At 50.5% G+C, this 18260-nt stretch overlaps 1 protein-coding gene and 1 long non-coding RNA gene across 2 annotated transcripts in view; both read left to right on the top strand.

The window, feature by feature from the left end:
• TENM4 (teneurin transmembrane protein 4) overlaps positions 1-2702 on the top strand; it is a 385057-nt gene extending 382355 nt beyond the window's left edge. The window contains exon 29 of the mRNA XM_022593930.2: positions 1769-2702. Coding sequence (XP_022449638.2) covers positions 1769-2527 — 759 coding nt within the window. The 3' untranslated portion in view covers positions 2528-2702. The remainder of the gene's footprint in view (positions 1-1768) is intronic.
• Positions 2703-4020: 1318 nt separating this feature from the next.
• Positions 4021-7164, top strand: LOC149748751 (uncharacterized). Its single transcript, XR_016393858.1, has 2 exons — positions 4021-4908; positions 6585-7164. It is a non-coding gene; the product is annotated as an uncharacterized LOC149748751 (long non-coding RNA).
• Positions 7165-18260: the final 11096 nt, after the last annotated feature.

Below are 18260 nucleotides of genomic sequence, written 5' to 3'. Positions count from 1 at the left end.
AACTTACACATCCATATCTCTTACTCCAGTCGGATTCCATCAGGCCTCAGCCTAGCTGTTTCCTTCCCCTGACCTCTGGAGAATGTGATTCTGCACCTCTGTGCTCCGGTGGCACCTATAGCTTCCTCTTGCTAAGCACTCACAACGCTATATTTTCATTCCTGTTTTCTTCCCTGTATCTCCACTAGACCCTAAGCCCCAAGAGGGCAAGTACTGGGTCTTATTTGGTACCCAGCATACCACCTCGCACATAGTAGGTGCATGGGAAACTTTTGTTGAATGAACAAATGGTTGAAAGAAGTAAACAACCCCGTGAGTTCGGCCTTTTTCCCCATTTTACAGATAAGACCAGAGTTGAGAGAAACTTGTCCAAGGTGAGCTGGAAAGGCGATGAGAACCCAAGTCTGTCTGGTCACGAAGCCCATCCTCTCTCTGCAGCCCTAGCCCCACCCCCTGCCCCTCTCCAATCCCCGCCGTCCATCCCTCCAGGTACTGCCCAGCTGCCCACAGCGCTGACTGTTTTCCCAGGGCCGCTTCCAGCCACTCAGCTGCACCGCCTACCTCCAGACTCCCTTCTCCACCCCCTCCCAGAGCCACAGTCTCTGACGGTTTGCCAGCCTTGCCTGTCAATGAATTATTGATTTCTGCCCTTGGCAAGCATTGGAGATCTTTGTTGTTTAGCACTCCAGCTTCCGTGAAACTCTAGGAAATAATTGTTCACAGACAGGGCTCTATTAATTATAAAGAGGACTGAATTTCAGTGAGAAACCGCTGGGCCTTTTTCTAAAGCCATTTCTCTAAGTTGCTGATAAGGCCCTGGGGCCTGCCTGAACGTGGCTTCCAACCTATCCCGCAAAGCAGCCAAGAGCGGGGGCACTTGAGGAGCCCCCAGGAAGCACTGTGGGGACAGAGGCCCTCCTTGAAAATCATTTCTAAACATGGCAGAGAGCAACACAGCAGGCTAAGAGGGTTTATGTAAGTAACTACTTTTCATCGTACTAAGCCTTCTTGTCAAGAGTGCGTCCCTCGCCATTCCTGCATCTAACATCATCCCCTCATCCTCCAAGTCCCAACTCCAGCGTGAGCCTGTCCTTGAACCCCATCTCCTTCACCTTGTTTCTCCGCCTCCAGGCTGAGACACCCTGAGCCGTGATTGCTCCTCCCAACTCCAGCAGCCCTTGAACTGAGCCTCTAGGATCAGACAGACCAGGGTTTGAATGTTGGTTTGAATACTTACTGGTCTGTATGACTGCGGGCCAGTTACAACCTCTTTGAGCCTTAGTTTCCTTAGGTGTAAAACCAGAGCAATAACAGTCCCTACCGTATAAAGTTATTGTGAAGATCCAGCGAGATAATGAATGTGAACTGTTCAGCTCAAAGGCCACGACATGTTGGCTACAGCTGTTACTATCGCTCCTCTTAGACCACCCTCATCACATTTGATTGTAGCTATTTGTTGCCACATCTGTCTTTCCCCACTAAACGAGGAATTCTTCAAGGGCAGGGACGATGTCTGATTCATTGTTGTATCTTCCGTGCCGAGAAAGGGATTGGGCACAGAGTAGATGCTCCCTGAACAGCTTCTGAATGGGAGGAAGGGTGAATAGATGGATGAAGGGAGGGCTGGGTGTCCTAGTGGTCAGCAGTAGAGCTAGATGCTACAGGTTAATACATTTGTATAGGTTTGACTTTTAGTCACGTAAGCTGGTTCTCCAGGCCGTTGGAAGTTTTTCCCCATTTATCTCACTCTCTCTCCCCCCACCATCAGTCTGTTCTCGGGGTACAGTGTGAAGTGCAGAAGCAGCTCAAGGCCTTCGTCACCCTGGAACGTTTCGATCAGCTCTACGGCTCCACAATCACCAGCTGCCAGCAGGCCCCAGAGACAAAGAAGTTTGCATCCAGTGGCTCAGTCTTTGGCAAAGGGGTCAAGTTCGCCTTGAAGGATGGCCGAGTGACCACAGACATCATCAGTGTGGCCAACGAGGACGGGCGGAGGGTTGCTGCCATCTTGAACAACGCCCACTACCTAGAGAACATGCACTTCACCATTGACGGAGTGGACACCCACTACTTCGTGAAAGCAGGACCTTCGGAAGGCGACCTGGCCATCCTGGGCCTCAGCGGGGGGCGGCGAACCCTGGAGAACGGGGTCAACGTCACTGTGTCCCAGATCAACACGGTGCTCAGTGGCAGGACTAGACGGTACACAGACATCCAGCTCCAGTACGGGGCACTGTGCTTGAACACTCGCTATGGGACAACACCAGATGAGGAGAAGGCACGGGTGCTGGAGCTGGCCCGGCAGAGAGCCGTGCGCCAGGCCTGGGCCCGCGAGCAGCAGCGACTTCGGGAAGGGGAGGAAGGCCTGCGGGCCTGGACAGAGGGCGAGAAGCAGCAGGCGCTGAGCACGGGGCGGGTTCAAGGCTACGACGGCTTCTTCGTGATCTCGGTCGAGCAGTACCCGGAACTGTCAGACAGCGCCAGCAACATCCACTTCATGAGACAGAGTGAGATGGGCCGAAGGTGACACAGAGGACCGTGGCCGGGACTTCTTGCCAAAGACAGCTACTCTTTTGTGGCCGCATACCTGACTGTGTTGTACTTAAAAAAAAAAAAAGAATCCTTTTTTTAACAAGTGCAGAAAGCAAGCGAACAAAAAAGATACTGGTTGCAGTGTAATTCATGCAACATCCTTTTTTTTTTAAGAAAAGAAAAACACAAATTTGGCCTTCACACATTTTTTGCAAAGAACAGAAGGTATTTTTTTTCCATAGTGTGATCACAATGAAAACTTTCTTGTCTTTTGTTCCCTTTTCCTTGAGGAGTTTTCCTTGTTGTTTGGGGTACATTTCTCCTCACTGAGATGCATCTCCTGGGGTGTGTCCTTGTCTGTCCCCGGGTACCCAGTGTGATGTGAGACACAAGTGTCTGTGCTAACTTGTCCCGTGTGCAACTTTCTCTTCCATGGGGGTCGGGCAGGAGGGAAGGGTGCAGTGGAGAGTAATGGGCCGGTAGCAAATTTCCAAGGGGGCCTGGAAGGAGGGTCCGCAGGACCTGAGGATCTTTGGCTAAGCTCCCGCAGACAAGTGGTGGCTTTTTTACTCACTGTGTTCCATGCCTCCAGAGGACCATGGATGGTTCCATCTTCTCTGGGGGATTTCATGATCTCACAGCACCTTTTTCAAGCTGCCCCAAACTCCTGTCCAAGCTTTATATTTTGATGCGAAATGAAACCCCCCAACCCCTTTTGCAAATCTTGTGTAGTTGTCAGTGCCACCTCCATGCTGGGATGGAGAAAGTGTCTCCCAGGTCCTTTCCCCAGTCTGGTGACAGCATCCTGGGGCTTAGAGCCCAAGCCTCCCCAAGAGGCAGAGGCATCCAGGGTATCTGTGGTTGGTTGGTCCTCCCATGATGTTCCTTATTCATCTCTTTCTCTCTCCCAAAGTCAGACGTGAGAAGCAGCACCGCACAGCAAGCCCTCAGTGTGGGCACCACGTCCAGAAGGGAAGGTCACCCACGGCAAAAGAACGGCAGTGGTGGCAAGGGTACCAGCCTGCCTTCCTAGGTGAAGCCCTCTCCCCATGACTTTGGGTATCTTCCCTCCACTGCTCAGCTGCCACCACTGAGAAATAGGAGTGTGGAGAGAGGTGCTTGGTGGCCTTTGATCGTGGAAAGAGGCTTAAGAAAAAGTCAGCCAGAGAGAGGAAAGCATGCGTCAAGCATCCTTCTAACGAGCTCCTGAAGGCTCCTCTGCCTCTCATGTATTGGGCTAATTGCAGAGCTGGGATGCAGCCGGATAGGCTTTCAGGAAATTCCTTCTGTGAAGTTCTTCTAAAACAGCTTCCCCTCTAGAGGAGCCCAACTGGGGTTTTAAAGCAAGATTAAGGAGAAAGGAGGAAAGAGATAATTTGGTGTGGCCTGGCAGCATCAAACTACCCCACCAGGACTGGGGGCGGTTCCTGAGGCTGGTGCCTATGGATCCAGAAGACCGGGCTGCAGTTGTCCCTGTGAAGACTGTGGTCATTGGGCAGAAGTTTAAGTCCTTTCGGGAGTGAGTACATCCCACACCTGGAGGGCATGCCCAGGGAGAGGCAGCCGCCAGTGGGCTGGGGGAAGCACTGAGAGTAGGGGAGAGCTAGGAGCTCCTTTCTCCTGTTTTATCTGCCTAATTACCACTGTCATTACCTCTCACAGGAGGCTCTGGGAGACCAGGAGGGGAAGCCAAATGCTTCCTTTTAAGCTGGGCTTCTTAGAAAGTGGGACGTTTATGGGTTACATTTTACATTGAGTGTGGAAAATGAATTCTGAGTCTGAGCTCCTTCCCGTGGAAACCTTGTTGGACTGACAAGCTCATGGCACCTTTATAGCCTTACTCACAGAGTCTTCAGAATATTCCATGAGTTAATGAAACCGAAAAGGTCTCTTGCTGCATGAGAAGCGGAGCAGCACGGAGGTCGGGGTCTGCGTAGCAGAGGGAGGCACCCAGAGCTTCTCGGGAGAGGAGGTTTTGCCTTACGTCATCCCACTGGGATGAGAGGATGTGTTTCGCTAAGTGCTCTTCCTGTTTCCAAAAAAAGTGACACTGCTGCTACAGTGTCTTGGACTATTTGCCCACTCCTCCCAGAGCTCCGCTGAGTCAGATGCAGTGCTCCCGGGCCCACTGTGCAAGGCGGGAGCTGGTGGCGGGTCCCATCCGGCGGGATCGTTCTTGGACGGGATGGAAAATAGTTTGGCCTGAAGAACACAAGTGTTTTTTTGTTTTTAAACCAAAATAGACTTATGCCTCTCAAATGTACTCTTGATACAAGGAGCCCTTGAGCAATGGGACCCTGCCCGTTGACCTAGATGATCAGTTCCATGCTGGCTTCCTGACATCAGTCAAGACCTGCTGGGGACGTCGACTTGGAGGTCAGAGACAGCATGAGGGCTGAATGAACCATCTCCCCACACCTCCCCAACCCTCTGACCCTCCACCCCTCACCCCCACCAAAATAATAGTGTGGACTCTTAAAGATCAAAATCACAGAGAATAATTGAGCATTCCTTTCCTTTAAACGAATGATGTTATATTTTTTCTGGGCTACATACCACCAAGGAGGCATAGCTTCTGTATGGGGAGAAGATGAAGCATCCCCAGGCTTTGGAGAGGACCTCAGGTGTGGGGCCGGCAGCATCAAGCACCTCAGTTTCACACTGGTGCTGTTGCTATTGGAGGTGGTGCTTCTGGCCTCGGCCCTTCTGAGTTGGCTTCCATTTGGGCTGGCAGGTGACTCACTGCCTGCACTCTCCGTCTGTCCTCCTCCTGAGACCAGCAGTGCCAATCGCACCACAAGGGTGAGTCTGAAGGCATAAGCTGGAGTTCCCTGTGCCTGCTCAGAGGCCTCCAGGCAGCAAATCCCATCCTTGACGGCACCTGCCCTTTTGGCATTAACCAACCAAAACGCGTGCATGAGAATTACCAGCCCTCCCTCACTGGCTCAGGCTCATTATTCTGCAGGATGTCAGCTTCTGACCCTAGAAAAAGGTTTATTTTGGAAGAGCTCCTGCCTTCTCCCGTATCCTCCACGGCTGCCATCACCTCCTCATCCACAGCCCCTCTGTCATCACCTTAAATAGGACTTCAGTCATTCCCCAACTTTGCTTTTTATAGGATGAGATTTCCTTTTTTATCCACCCTCCAGGCAGACGTCACTGGAGGGCAGAGCTATGACAACGGGAGGAAGGGAAAGGAACTCCACGGTCAATTACCCCTGATGCTTGTCTCTCAGAACTGTCGGCTGAGAATTAACCCAAGGAACAGACTAGTGCCTGATTTCTACCTAGGGATGGAGGATTTGAAACAATTGCTAAGAAACTGACCAGAGGTTGAAAATGGCCAGAGGGCGTGATTTTAAAGAATGAGGTGGGGCTGGGAGCAGAAGGTGATGTAGGCAAGGAAGGGGAATAAAACTGGGCAGTGTTTTTATAGGCACTTAACAAGGAATCAGATTTGTTTAAAAACAAGAAAAAGAGAATAAAGGACCTTTTTAGCTGTGACTTTTAAGTACCGCCTTATAGGTGGCGGGGGGTTTCCAATATGCAAAGATGAGATTTCCATGTGAAATCTTAGAATAGTTTCACATCTGCAGCCTGGTATTTGCAGTTGCCACGAGGTGAGGACCATGAGGCTGAGCTTGGTGCCCAAGAGGAAGGAGTCTGCCGGGCCTCAGTGGGGTCTCGGGTTTGGGGGTTTGTTCCCCTGGTGCTTGAAGTCGAATCTATCCTCCATTCCTCACAGCAGCCACTAAGCCCCGGCTGTGGCTTCTGGTCCTGAGCTGGGGCCTGCCTCCTGAGGGGTCTTGGAAAGCACCCAGTCTCTTTTTTCCCTTGGGATCTTCATTGGGCTTAAAAGCCCTTTATTTAAGGTTCAGAATTCCCAGGTAGTTTATACACTTGTCTGTATTTTACTGGACAGGAGGGCATTAAAGAAAGAACTCTGTAGTTCAAGGCCCTTTCATTTTACCTTCAAATAACAGCAAACTCCTTTTAAAGATGCATTGCTCAGGTGATAGAAACTTTCTCCTCTCCAACCTTTCCATTCTCAGAAACCAGCCTGGTGGACGTGACCGCCCCAGAAAGCAGGCCGATGTTGGGTTTCTTACCCCCTCTGGAATGCCAAAGGCATGATACTGGGCGACCTCCTGGTCCCGAAGAAAATGTGTTTGATTCTGAGGGCAAACTGCCAACGGAGAACCAACTTTCGGGCAGGCTCAGCTATCCTGGCAGGAGCTGAGTCACAGAAGTTTGCTGGGGCCTGGTAGCCCTAGATTCACCCAACACCAGAATCCCACTTTTCTAAACCTGCCTGTTGTTCTCGAAGACTTCTGAACCCACGGCTTCAGCAAAAGGACTCTCCCAAGCTGCCTCTGGACGACCAACACTGGAGACTCTGGCCTTACCATGTGGAAATAGTTTTCCTGAAGTCTGGAACTAATTTTGAGAAGTTTTTTTCTCAACACTTTTGTGTTTCTAACACTGTATTCTTGACTGTGTAAATACCAACAAGGCTGTAAATAAATGCAGATGTAGGTACCTTCTAGAAAAGAAAAAAAAGGCATAAAAACAAAACTAGAAGTGATCCCGTGTAGCCTTCGTTGACAAATAAAAGAATATTTTGTGTTTAAAGCTGTCTGGTGGCCTTTCTTTGGAGTAGTGATTGCTTGAGCCGGTCCTCTGAGTTTGCACTACTAGAAGCTCCTGTTCTCAGGAGGACCTCCAAAGCTCTGGTGCTTGGCCCCAAAGTCCCTCTTAAGCCCTCCAGGTGACAGCTGTCATGGAGAGGCATTTCCAAAGGACACAACGACCCTGGGGCTTAACCTCACGAATGTCAAAGCACCTCTGACATCAACTATGCCCCACTGCTCCCCCGGGGCCACATTGCAGCTGCTGTCCTTACTGGCCTCAGGGACAGACTCCAAGGGGTGGGACAGCTCGACACTGCCCTAAGGAAAGAGCCTGTGCTCTGCCACTGGGCACAGAATTGTCCACTATGTCACACGTCACTGCATTCCACATGGGGTGTCACTGGTTGTGCTTTCAAAAATAACGCATATTCATCATACAAATTATTATAACCAGGTAATACAACTTGGAAAAAAAGGAAGAAAATTCCTTTAGCATTGTTTTTGTTTTTTTGTTTTTGTTTTTTGCTCTGTGTGTTCTTAACCTAAGGTAATTGAAAAAAATCTAAGGTAGTCACAGCATCGAGGTAATTTTTCAGCCTGCTTTTCTCACATAATCTCACATTTAACCTCATGTCTAGAAGCCAGGGATGACAGCTGGTCACTTAGGAAAGTACATTTGCTAAGCCCACCTCCCTCGTGTGAACGGCAAACCTTATGAAAATGCAAATAATTGAGGACAGGAATGAGAACAGAAGGTTCATTGCTTCCCATTAGCCTCAGGTCTGGCCCATCACCAGGCCCTGTGGGAAGGAGCTTCAAGCTTCGCAACTGTGGGCTGTCCAGGCACCACTACCCAAGCTGTTATACTTTTGTAGTGCCAGGGACGGAGGCACCTGAAGTGGTTAAAAAAAAAAAAATTTTTTTTGGGGGGTGCAAAACTTGGCTCTAGCACTTAACTGTGTGATCTTAGACAATTGAACTTCTAAGCCTCAATCTTCTATCTATAATGAGGGTATGATGGCACATACCATACCTTCCTGGTTACTGCTCAGATCACCTTAAAGGAGCAGGCGTATAATGTCGCATGCTGCTCTCTGAACAACAGGACTTGGCCCAGTGTAACTTTTCCCCCTCACACCTCCCTCCCCAGCCCTCCACCCACCTCCCTTCCAAAGTCTGGTACTCTTCCCACTACACCAGTGGTTCTCAAACTTTGGCCTGTACCAGACTCACCTGGAGTGTTTATCAAGCCACAGATCGTTGGCCCCGCCCCCGGAATTTCTGAAATCAGTGGGTCTGAGATGGGGCCCCATAATGTGCATTTCTAACATATTCCCAGGTGATGCTGATGCCTCTTCACGCTTTGAGAACCATTGCCAACGACACTGTCTTTTACACAACGGAGCGAATAAGCTACTCAGCATGGCCCCTCAGATGCCCTTGGTCAAGGATACCTACCATTTCCAGCCAGCAGAGCCAGTGTATCGGTCATGCTCTGCTGCGCCCTCTCCCACTTCCGCACTACAGTCAGCCGCGTGGGAACGCCCCCCACCCCAAGATACCTTTCACACCTTGTGGGCCTTTGCACTCAGCGCTTCGTCAAGCCCGGTTGAAGTGTCCTCCGAAGCCCTCAGGCAGCCCTTTCCCTCTCCACAGGGACTCACCGCACACTGCCACGAGCCAGGCACTTTCAAGACTGAACTGACTTGGGCGTGAGCATCTCGAGCCCAACCCGATCTGTGTCTATCTAATCCTCTGCGCGTCCCCAGGGCCCAAAGCAGGTACCCAGCTGTGGGTCACCCTAAGCTCAGCTTGGTCTTTGCTGCAGGGGTCCACTCTCTCTGGTGTATTTGAGAAAAAGGGGGATGGTTGCCTACCCCCTTCTCAATGGAGGCCGCCTCGCCTCCTGAACCGGGTGCTGCGCTCCCTTCCGGGCTCTCCTGGAAAGACTGCGTGCTGCAGGCGCGCGGGCCTCGCGAGAAGAGGGGGCGGGAGCGAGGCAGGTCTCCTCCCCTACGTTCCGCGCTCGCCACGTTCTGTAACCCCGCCCTCGAGGTTGCACGGGAGATTCTTCAGAATGCGTTGGAGGCGGTGGAGAAAACTACCAGACGCCAGGAAGGAGACTTTACGGTGAGTACTATTAGGCCTTTTCTCCCGTATCCAGCGGAGAAGGGTGTAACCTCTTTCAGGGCGTTCCTCGTGGTCGCGCCACCCTGCCCTTGTTCCCAGTTCTCATGCCGGCGTTTCTGTGGGCGTCTCTCCCTTCAGCCCCACGCTGGAAATCTCGTTCCATGCCTTGGAAAGCTCCACTGCTACTGGAGTGCCCAGCCCTGCCTGCATCAGGCTATCCAGCGTTAATCTCTCAAGTCTGACTCCATCAGTCTGGAATGGCTCCATGGTAGGCTCTAGCCACCATTCCCTGGTCAGGCCTCTTTCAGGGTCGCAGCGCAGTAGGAGTTGCAGTTACATTTTTGTATCCTTTCAGAATCCAAAGCGTATTTGTGGAGACACACACACCTTGCAGGTGAAACCGCACAACTCACATTGGGACTTGAACCCACCACCGAGGACTCAAACTAAGACTGAGGCTTGAACCCACTGTCTTTTAATTGAGTTCACACACCTGGTCTGAGGATTTAATGAAGGTCAGGTTCTTTATATCTCCTCTCCGAAAGAATTTAGTGAGAGACAAAGTGATAGGTAAGAAGTGGATTTATTTAGAGAGATACACATTCCATAGACAGAATGCAATCTGTCTTGAAAGGTGAGAGCTTCCCCAGGGCATGCGTCTTCTCGGAAAGTGAGAGCGGCCATGGGAGAAACACACTTCGCAAACAAGAGTGGGGCCATCTCAGAAGGTGAGAGGCCTCAAAATATGGGGTGGTTAGTTTTTATGGGCTGGATAATTTCATAGGCTAATGAGTGGGCAGATTATTCCAACTATCAGTATTTTGGAGAAGGGACGGAGATTTCCAGGAATTGGGCCACCACCCACTTTTTGGCCTTTTATGGTCAGCCTTGGAACTGTTATGGAGCCTGTGGGTGGGTCGTTTACAGTATGCTAATATATTAACAATGAGCATATTATGAGGCTCAAGGTCTACTGGGAGTCGAATCTTCCGCCATCTTGGACCTAGTTGGTTCTAACCAGTTTTTGTCATATCCTCAACGACCATGTCATTCTTTTCAAGGTTGTGCCCTGCCTCCTTCCCTCCTGTTTCACAAACACTAACATTAGTTCTTAGGGGCAATAGAGTCTTAAACCCATGGGGAAGAATGGAAGCATTTTCCTCCTGCGCTGTAATCTGCAAGCCCACTTCTGCCTTTAAGAAGTCAGCACCCTGGGACTTCCCTGGTGGTCCAGTGGCTAAGACTCTGCGCTCCCACTGCAGGGGGCCTGGGTTCCATCCCTGGTCGGGGAACTAGATCCCGCATGCCTCAGTGAAGATCACATGGCAACAAAAGTCCTGCATGCCGGGGCTTCCCCGGTGGCGCAGTGGTTGAGAGTCCGCCTGCCGATGCAGGAGACACGGGTTTGTGCCCCGGTCCGGGAAGATCCCACATGCCGCGGAGTGGCTGGGTCCGTGAGCCATGGCCGCTGGGCCAGCGCGTCTGGAGCCTGTGCTCCACGACCGGAGAGGCCACAACAGTGAGAGGCCCGCGTACTGCAAAAAAAAAAAAAAAAAGTCCTGCGTGCCATAGCTAAGACCGTGCGCAGCCAAATAAATAAATATTAAAAAAAAAAGAAGTCAGCACCTGACATTGTATGCAGAGTATTTGGGCCCTGGCTTTGTCATCCCTTCCCCTACCTTCAAAATATAACCACTCTACACTCCTAGGACTGAGTTCTTAAGGTAAAAATCTCTTCCCCAGTCTGTGAGATGGGAACAGAGGAAATGGAATCATTCTTTCGGATACAGATATTTATTATAAGGTGCGTGGTTGGATGGATGGAAAGATAATGGATGATTAAATAAATGAATGCCATGGCAGGCTCTTGAGGAGGCCTATAGAAGAAACTGCAGTCAATCAGCAAACATTTAATGAGCGTTTCATGTACATGTTGACTGAAAAGCACAACATAAAAATTGAGTTATGGGTTTTTTAAAAATTTTTATTTATTTTTGGCTGCATTGGGTCTTCGTTGCTGCACGTGGGCTTTCTCGTAGTGAGTGGGGGCTACTCTTCGTTGCGGTGCGCAGGCTTCTCATTGCGGTGGCTTCTCTCGCTGCAGAGCACGGGCTCCAGATGCGTGGGCCTCAGCAATTGTGGCTCGCGGGCTCCAGAGCACAGGCTCATCAGCTGTGGAGCACGGGGCTTAGCTGCTCCGCGGCAAGTGGGATCCTCCCGGACCAGGGCTCAAACCCACGTCCCCAGCATTGGCAGGTGGATTCCTAACCACTGCGCCACCAGGGAAGTCCCGAGAGTTATGTTTTATTCAGCGGACAAAACTGAGGACTTAAGCCTGGGACACAGCATCTCAGATACTCTGACGGACTGCTCCAAAGAGGCGAGTGGGGAACCAGCCTACATAGGAGTTTTTGCAACAAAGACCAGGTAGTCGGAACATCACAAGATTACTGTTAATTAAAGAAAACTAGATGTAGCAAGTTAAGGAATTTAGCGCTTTTCTATGGGAAGATGCAAGAGTCTGGGCTCACTGAAATCATTCCTTTGATATGTACCTCAGCTATCTGGGGCCAGTATCCTGTGCTTTCTCATCCTGAGTCTCCTCAGGGTGCATCGTTGGGGGGTGGCTACAGTAGCTAATGGCTTGATGGCAGGCATCCTGTTTCTAAGTTCCCTCAGGGCTTACTTTCCGGGCCGGCCGTAATGTGACGGCTTGATGACTGCAACATCCTTTGTTTACTGATATGGCAGGCAGTATTTTTCATTCACATATATAAGCGGCCTTAGAGGACCTAAAGATGTAAGACAGGACCCTTTGCTTATAAACATTACCACCCAATCAGGGAGTCTAGAAATATTCAGAAAACAGACTGTGACACCAAGGGGCACCTGCTGTGTGTCACTACTCCAGAAACCTCAGCATCCAAGCTTGCTAGAACTCAGAAGTCTGGTGAAGGAGAGCAGAAATCTTCCAGGTTTTGCCCTGGGAGAGGTGCCAGGGGCCCCGTCTCTGGAATCAAGAGGTACCATAAGCTCAAGCTCAGTCTTGGGGACAGGGAGTTGCCAGTTTGTTAGCAGAAGCACAGCAAGGCAGCCGGGGGCTCCAGGCACTACAGTGTGTGGCGATATAAAATTGGATGGCGTAGGGCTACTGGGAGCAGGACCCCATCAGTGTCCAAGGGTCAGGTCCAGGCCTCCAGGGAGGTGTCTGGGTCTGGGCAGGTAGGCCAGGCAGATGCCCTGGCATCCACACTTCACTGACATAGGTCTGGTTGTAGGAAGAACCAAGCCCTGGGCAACTCAAGCTCACCTTCTGCCTTAGCCATGATTCCATGACAGCAGGACTAGCCCCAGCTCCCACCTTCTGCCTCGACTGAGGCCCCTAATGTGCCCCTTGCCTGATCAGCCTGTGATTTTGTCTACAAACTCAAGAGATTTCAGCTAGCTGGAGGGGCGGGAGGCGGTGGGCCAAGTCTCAAGTGCTAAGAAGGTGCTTCCAACAAATACCACTTTCCACAGTGGCAAAGAAGGGGAGCTCAGGGTGGGCTGGGTGGGAAGAGGAAGGAATCATAGAATTTCCTGGAAGAGGTGGATTTGGTGAGAAGGGATTAGATGAGAGCAGAAGACATTCCTGATGGGAGGAAGGTGTGCTAGTCTCGTGGTCCTGGGGGAGCCTGCGCCCCTAAGAGCTGTTCCTGCAAACCTAGTCCAGGCAGGCAGAAAACCCCACATTCCCAGGGATCTGATCCAGCATGTCTCAACTTTTTTCACACAGCAAAACACATGATGGTTGATGTTTACATTCAAGGCTGAATCCCAGGGATTTATGTAGATTTGGTGTAATAAAGGTGTAGGTTATCTGCAAACGCCAGCAAGCAGGAATGCCCCCTCTTTCTCCACACTCATAAAGCATATCAGAATGGAAGCGAGGGAGACTGATCATAGTATTACAGGGATAATTTTGAATGCTCTCGAATTTATAACAAAAGGAATGATTATTCCTTTAACTGTTATTTATAATGACTGACTTCTGACTTGCATCGCTGTGGGTAGTAACGCAAACACCAGGAGCAATCGCTACCTTCTTTTTGCTTCTCTTTCTGTCTTGAGTGGGAGAGTTCTGCATAAGGAGACGCTGCACAAGGATTTGTCTGAAATTAAGTTATTATGTAGTGGTCCCAGAAAAAACAGACACATGGAGATGAGGGATAAGGAAGGGAAGAGGGCCATCACGGGTGTGAGCTCAAGCAAAGCCCCAGGAGAGGAACTTTGTCTCAGTCCAGTGGGGGAGTTGTGGAAACAATCTAAGTCACACCTGAGAGTTGTCCCCAGCTGGGCAGAGGCTGGAGTGTTTACATCTCTGCACCTGTCAGTCATCGGTTAAGGGCTGCCCCTGGGGATGTCATTTCCCGGGCACTTCTGGCTTTCTGTGCACTCAGCAAAGGGAGACCCAGCAGCCTGAGGACGGCCCACCTACGAAGAGTTGCAGGTGTTGGCTGTTAGGAATGAAAGCACACAGCTTTCATTCATTTCCATCAGAGGAGGTTGGTGGAGTCTCACAGCACCTGCTGTGCTCTCATTTCCTGCCTCACTGGGCACCTAGTAAATGCTAGTCAACTGTTGGCTAGTGAGGGATGCATCCAAGAGAACAGGACACAATAATTGCAAGCGTTAAGCTAACAGAGAGCAGGACCCCGCATGTTTTGCTTACCACTGTATCCCTGGCACCTGGCACAAGAAGCATTCATACACATTTGTTGGGAAAACGATGAATGACTCTCCCCCACGGTGATCCTGTGACCTAAGAGCTTCTCCAGTGTGTCCTTAGTTTTAGTTTCGCTTCCATTGCTCACCTGATTCGGTTGATGCTGTCAGAGGCCGTGGAGCATTCAGGAGGAGCTCCCTGGGGCCTCACCGCATGGTGGCCCTCCTCACTGAGCAAGTACCCCCCAACTGGAAGGCGCAACATCTGCCCCTGTTTTGTCCTGATCAGATGCTTCTGAGGACAAGCAGTACAGGTTAGTGGGGAGGGCTCAGGGAGATGCAGTAGGTGTGGGCTCTAGACCTAGTGCTTTCTACGTTAGATCTCGTTAGAACCTACAGCAACATTCATGGCAGGTGTTATAACATCCCATTGTGCAGGTGAGGTGTATGAGGACTGGAGATGTTCATGATTTGTGATGTTAAGAAATGGACTCGGCATCTGAATCTAGGTTTGCTTGACTCCAGATTCTGGGCTGTTTCTCTTATGTCTTAAAGCTGGGGAGCAAGGGAATTTCTGAGGTGGAGGGCTTCATGTGGAGTCCGCTGACGGCCAGCCACCCCTCGAGCAGCCAGCGGGCCCCCTGATGACTCTTCAGCGGGGACACGCCTCCCACCCACGACTTGGCACAGTTCCAAACTCAGGGCTGCCTTCGGCAGGGTGTGCAAACTGAGCAGCCACACAGGGCCCTGGACTCACAAGGGCCCGCTCTTGGTTTAAGGCTCTGCTGTCACCATCTTGAAATCCTTTATAGTTTTTAAGCCAGGAGTCCTGTATTTCCATTGTGCACTAGGCTGTGCAAGTTATATAGCCAGCCCTCCCCACACTGCCTGCCTGGTGTGGACACACACTTCCAGCATTCTAGGGCCTTCTCAGAGCCCTCAGGCAGAGGGTGGTCCCTGGAACCCAAAGCGGTGCTGTGGCTGAGAAATCCCTTATATATCTTTGGGGTGTGTGGAGGACGGAAGAGAAGCAGCCTGACCTTTGCCCAGGCCCGCCAACACCAAGCCAGGGAATCTCCACTCAGTGGGAAACATCCAGTAGAGCGGCAAAGACCTGGGAAGGAAGCAGGTGCAGGGACAGTGGGCACAAAGCGGCCCCAAGCCAGCTCCATCCACGGATCGGGGGAGGTGACACCTTGACTGAGTCTTAAGGAAAGGAATAAAGAAGGGAATGGCAGGCAGATGGCCTGGTGAGGCGGAGGCACTGAGGCATCCTGCGGGGAGCTGGGCATGGCTCCTGGACAAGGCAGGGGAGGGGCCTCAAGAACCCAGACTGGACTGGTGGGTGGGGCCAGACTTTTCCTCTTCCCCCTCAGATTCTGTCCTCCTGCACCTGTACATTCTCCTGGGACAGTCTCCATTTGCACCCCAGATCTTACCAGACGGCTGGAATTTATTGAGATGAGAGGTTTGATTTTCTCCAGACACAGGTTTATCTGCTCTTCCATGCTACTGTACAGGGCAGGTGATGAGCTTCCACACTGATGGTATCTTCACATTGACAATGCCACCTAGTGGTTGCCTGTCACACTTTCCCATCTCTGCGGACTGACATGCAGAAAAACCTGGTGCGACCCTATAGGACCATAATAATGCCCCTCCTGCCCCTGCTCTTCGTGTGGTTCAGATTACCTTCCTACAGGAATCCTTTTAACCTACACAGCATTCCCAAAGCTGAGCAATGACCTTTTGAAGATGCTCCCAAAAGCACCCCACTCACACACACCCCCGCCCCGCACCCAGAAAGGGGACAGAGATGGGAGATCAGCTCTGGAGGTCCCTTCCTCCCCTGCCTCAGTGCCTTCTGAGCCTTGGGCCACTGGGAGGAGGATCCCTTAGTCCTGAATGAATGTGCTGTCCCCAGCACCTTGGGAATGATTGCAGACGCCTCTGCTGAGCATGGGGTTGGAAGAAGGTGGGCAAAACAGCATTCATGACTCATGGGGTTGGAGACTTACCTTAGGCCTCTTCAAACAATCAATAATGACAACATCAATAACAAGAAGAAGGAGGAGAGGAGGAGCTGGAGGGGAAAGTGTTATTTCTTGAGAGCTATCACCCAGGCCAGACAGCCATACCAGCCCCTTAGGTATCTTCCTTGAATGCATTTTTGCAAGTGCATTAAATCTGTCTCAGAGCAAGGCAGTGTTCAGATGGGAATTAATATGCACTGGGTGCCTACTATGTGCCAGGGACTTTTCTAAGCACTTTAAATGCATTTGCTCATTAAGTCCTCACCATAGCACAACCAGCAAGATACTATTGCTATCCCCATTTTGCAGGTGGAGAAACTGAGGCCTTTGTCCAAGGGCATGCAACTAGTAAGTGGAGAAATTGAGATTTGCACCTAAGCAATCCAGTTCAGGGGCATGAACTATTAATCACAACCCAGGCTACCTCCTCGACTGAAAGACGAAAAGAAAATGCATACAGCCTGTACTGGAGTTTGCTGGGAAAGAAGGATATGTGATTGAATCTCCATAGTGCATTTACTTATTTTCTCATTTGACAGCCTTTTCGTAAAGGATGTCTTACACCAGGTGTGGGTAGGAGCATAGGTTTAAATTAGCCCCAGTCTGATGGGGAAGAGAAGCTAAACTAGGTTGGACCTGTGCACAGGTGATTCAGGATGGGGCAGGAGGCACTGGGTCAAGAAGCAGGGTCCAGGCACAGCTAGCCAGGTAGTGCCTGAACTCTGGTCTAACTGGGTCTAAGGAGTACCTCTCTGTCCAGCAAATACTGAATCCTCAGCAAACTGCTACTAGAGCCCTGATAATATCTCAGAAACTCCACTGATTCTCTCCCTTCAGCTTTAGGCCTCCTACGTAGGGAGAGAAGGGGAACACAGGTGATGAGGCAGTACCCAGCTTCAGAGCGAAACAGGACTAGCTCCCTCATGGGGCCAGGGTTCCAGATAGATGGGCCTGAGCTGCCATCTACTGACTAACTGGATGTACTGCCCAGGCTATTGCCAGGGTCCAGCCTTTCTGCCCAGGTGCAGAGGGAAAGGGGCCTAAGGTGGCTGAATCCTTTGGTCCTTAAGCAGCCTTGAGAAGAAAGGGCTGTCATCTCCTGTGTCTTGTAAATGAAGAGGAGGCTGAGACTCCGAGAGGTGACAAGAGGTAGTAATAACTCATTTACCGTTTGCCAGACTCTACTAAGCACTTCACATTCATTATCTCCTTGAACCTTCTCAAGAATCCCATGAGATTTATCCCCCCTTTACTTGTTGTGTCTCTGAAGTCCCTTTTTTCTGTAATAGTTTCGCCTTCTTAATGCCATTTATTCACTGGAGACACCAGGTCACTTGTGCTACAGAAGGTCTCACAACCTGAAGTTGGGTGATAGTTCTTCAGAGTGTCATTTCACTCTTGACTCCAGTCTCTATAAGCTGGCCTCAAGCTCTAAAGGCTTACTAAAATTCAGGTTCAATTGTTTCAAGCAAGACTAATTCATGTGTACTTTCTATCACATCTCATCAGGAGGCACGTAATGTTTGATTGTCCTACTTCTCGTGATGTTAAGATTTGACTGATGTTAAAGCAATGCAAAAAAATGCTGACTTTCTGAGTCTGTCATTCCTTTACTAAGTTGGAACTGGTCTTTATTTATTTATTTATTTTTTATTTTGGAACTGGTCTTTAAAGAAGAACTTTCAGGTTCTGGCTCCAGGTAAGATGGAGCAGCCACAGAACCTGAACAGAATGCACAGAGCTACATGAGGACTCTGAAAAGTAAACAGTGGCAGCTGGAGTGGGAAGGAAAACTGGAATTCGGGGTGCTGCTGAATTGGTAGTGAGTTCACCTTTTTTATTCCCCCCTGGTATCTGCCAGCCTAACTCAAGGCAGCTGAAAACCCAGAAGTAGGCATCAGTACAGCCGGAACTCCAGGAGAAACCCTCTATTTCAGGCTTGAGGCGTGAGAAAGGGGTGTCCTGAGAGTGGCAGCAGAGGCCCACGGACACCTAAAACTCTAAGGGAGGGGAAATATCACCTTTGATCAGAGGAGTAATGGTCTCAAGTGTGTGGGTGAATCCCCTGCTCCTTTTTCTCTCCATCATCCCAGCAGATGGCCCCAACGCAGGAGCAGTAGTTGTGGGAAGTACATGTCAGAAGGGGGGGTGTAAATAAAGCCCCAGATATATGGCTGGAAAACCAAGAAGGGAGCCTCAGGGAAACAAAGTACCAGGGAGACTGGGGAGG

Source organism: Delphinapterus leucas, chromosome 7 (assembly GCF_059928025.1).
Source record: "Delphinapterus leucas isolate spDelLeu-1000000601 "Yukka" chromosome 7, BTC_Dleu_Yukka2, whole genome shotgun sequence".
Lineage (NCBI taxonomy): Eukaryota > Metazoa > Chordata > Mammalia > Artiodactyla > Monodontidae > Delphinapterus > Delphinapterus leucas.
This window is presented reverse-complemented; position numbering and strand designations above follow the sequence as displayed.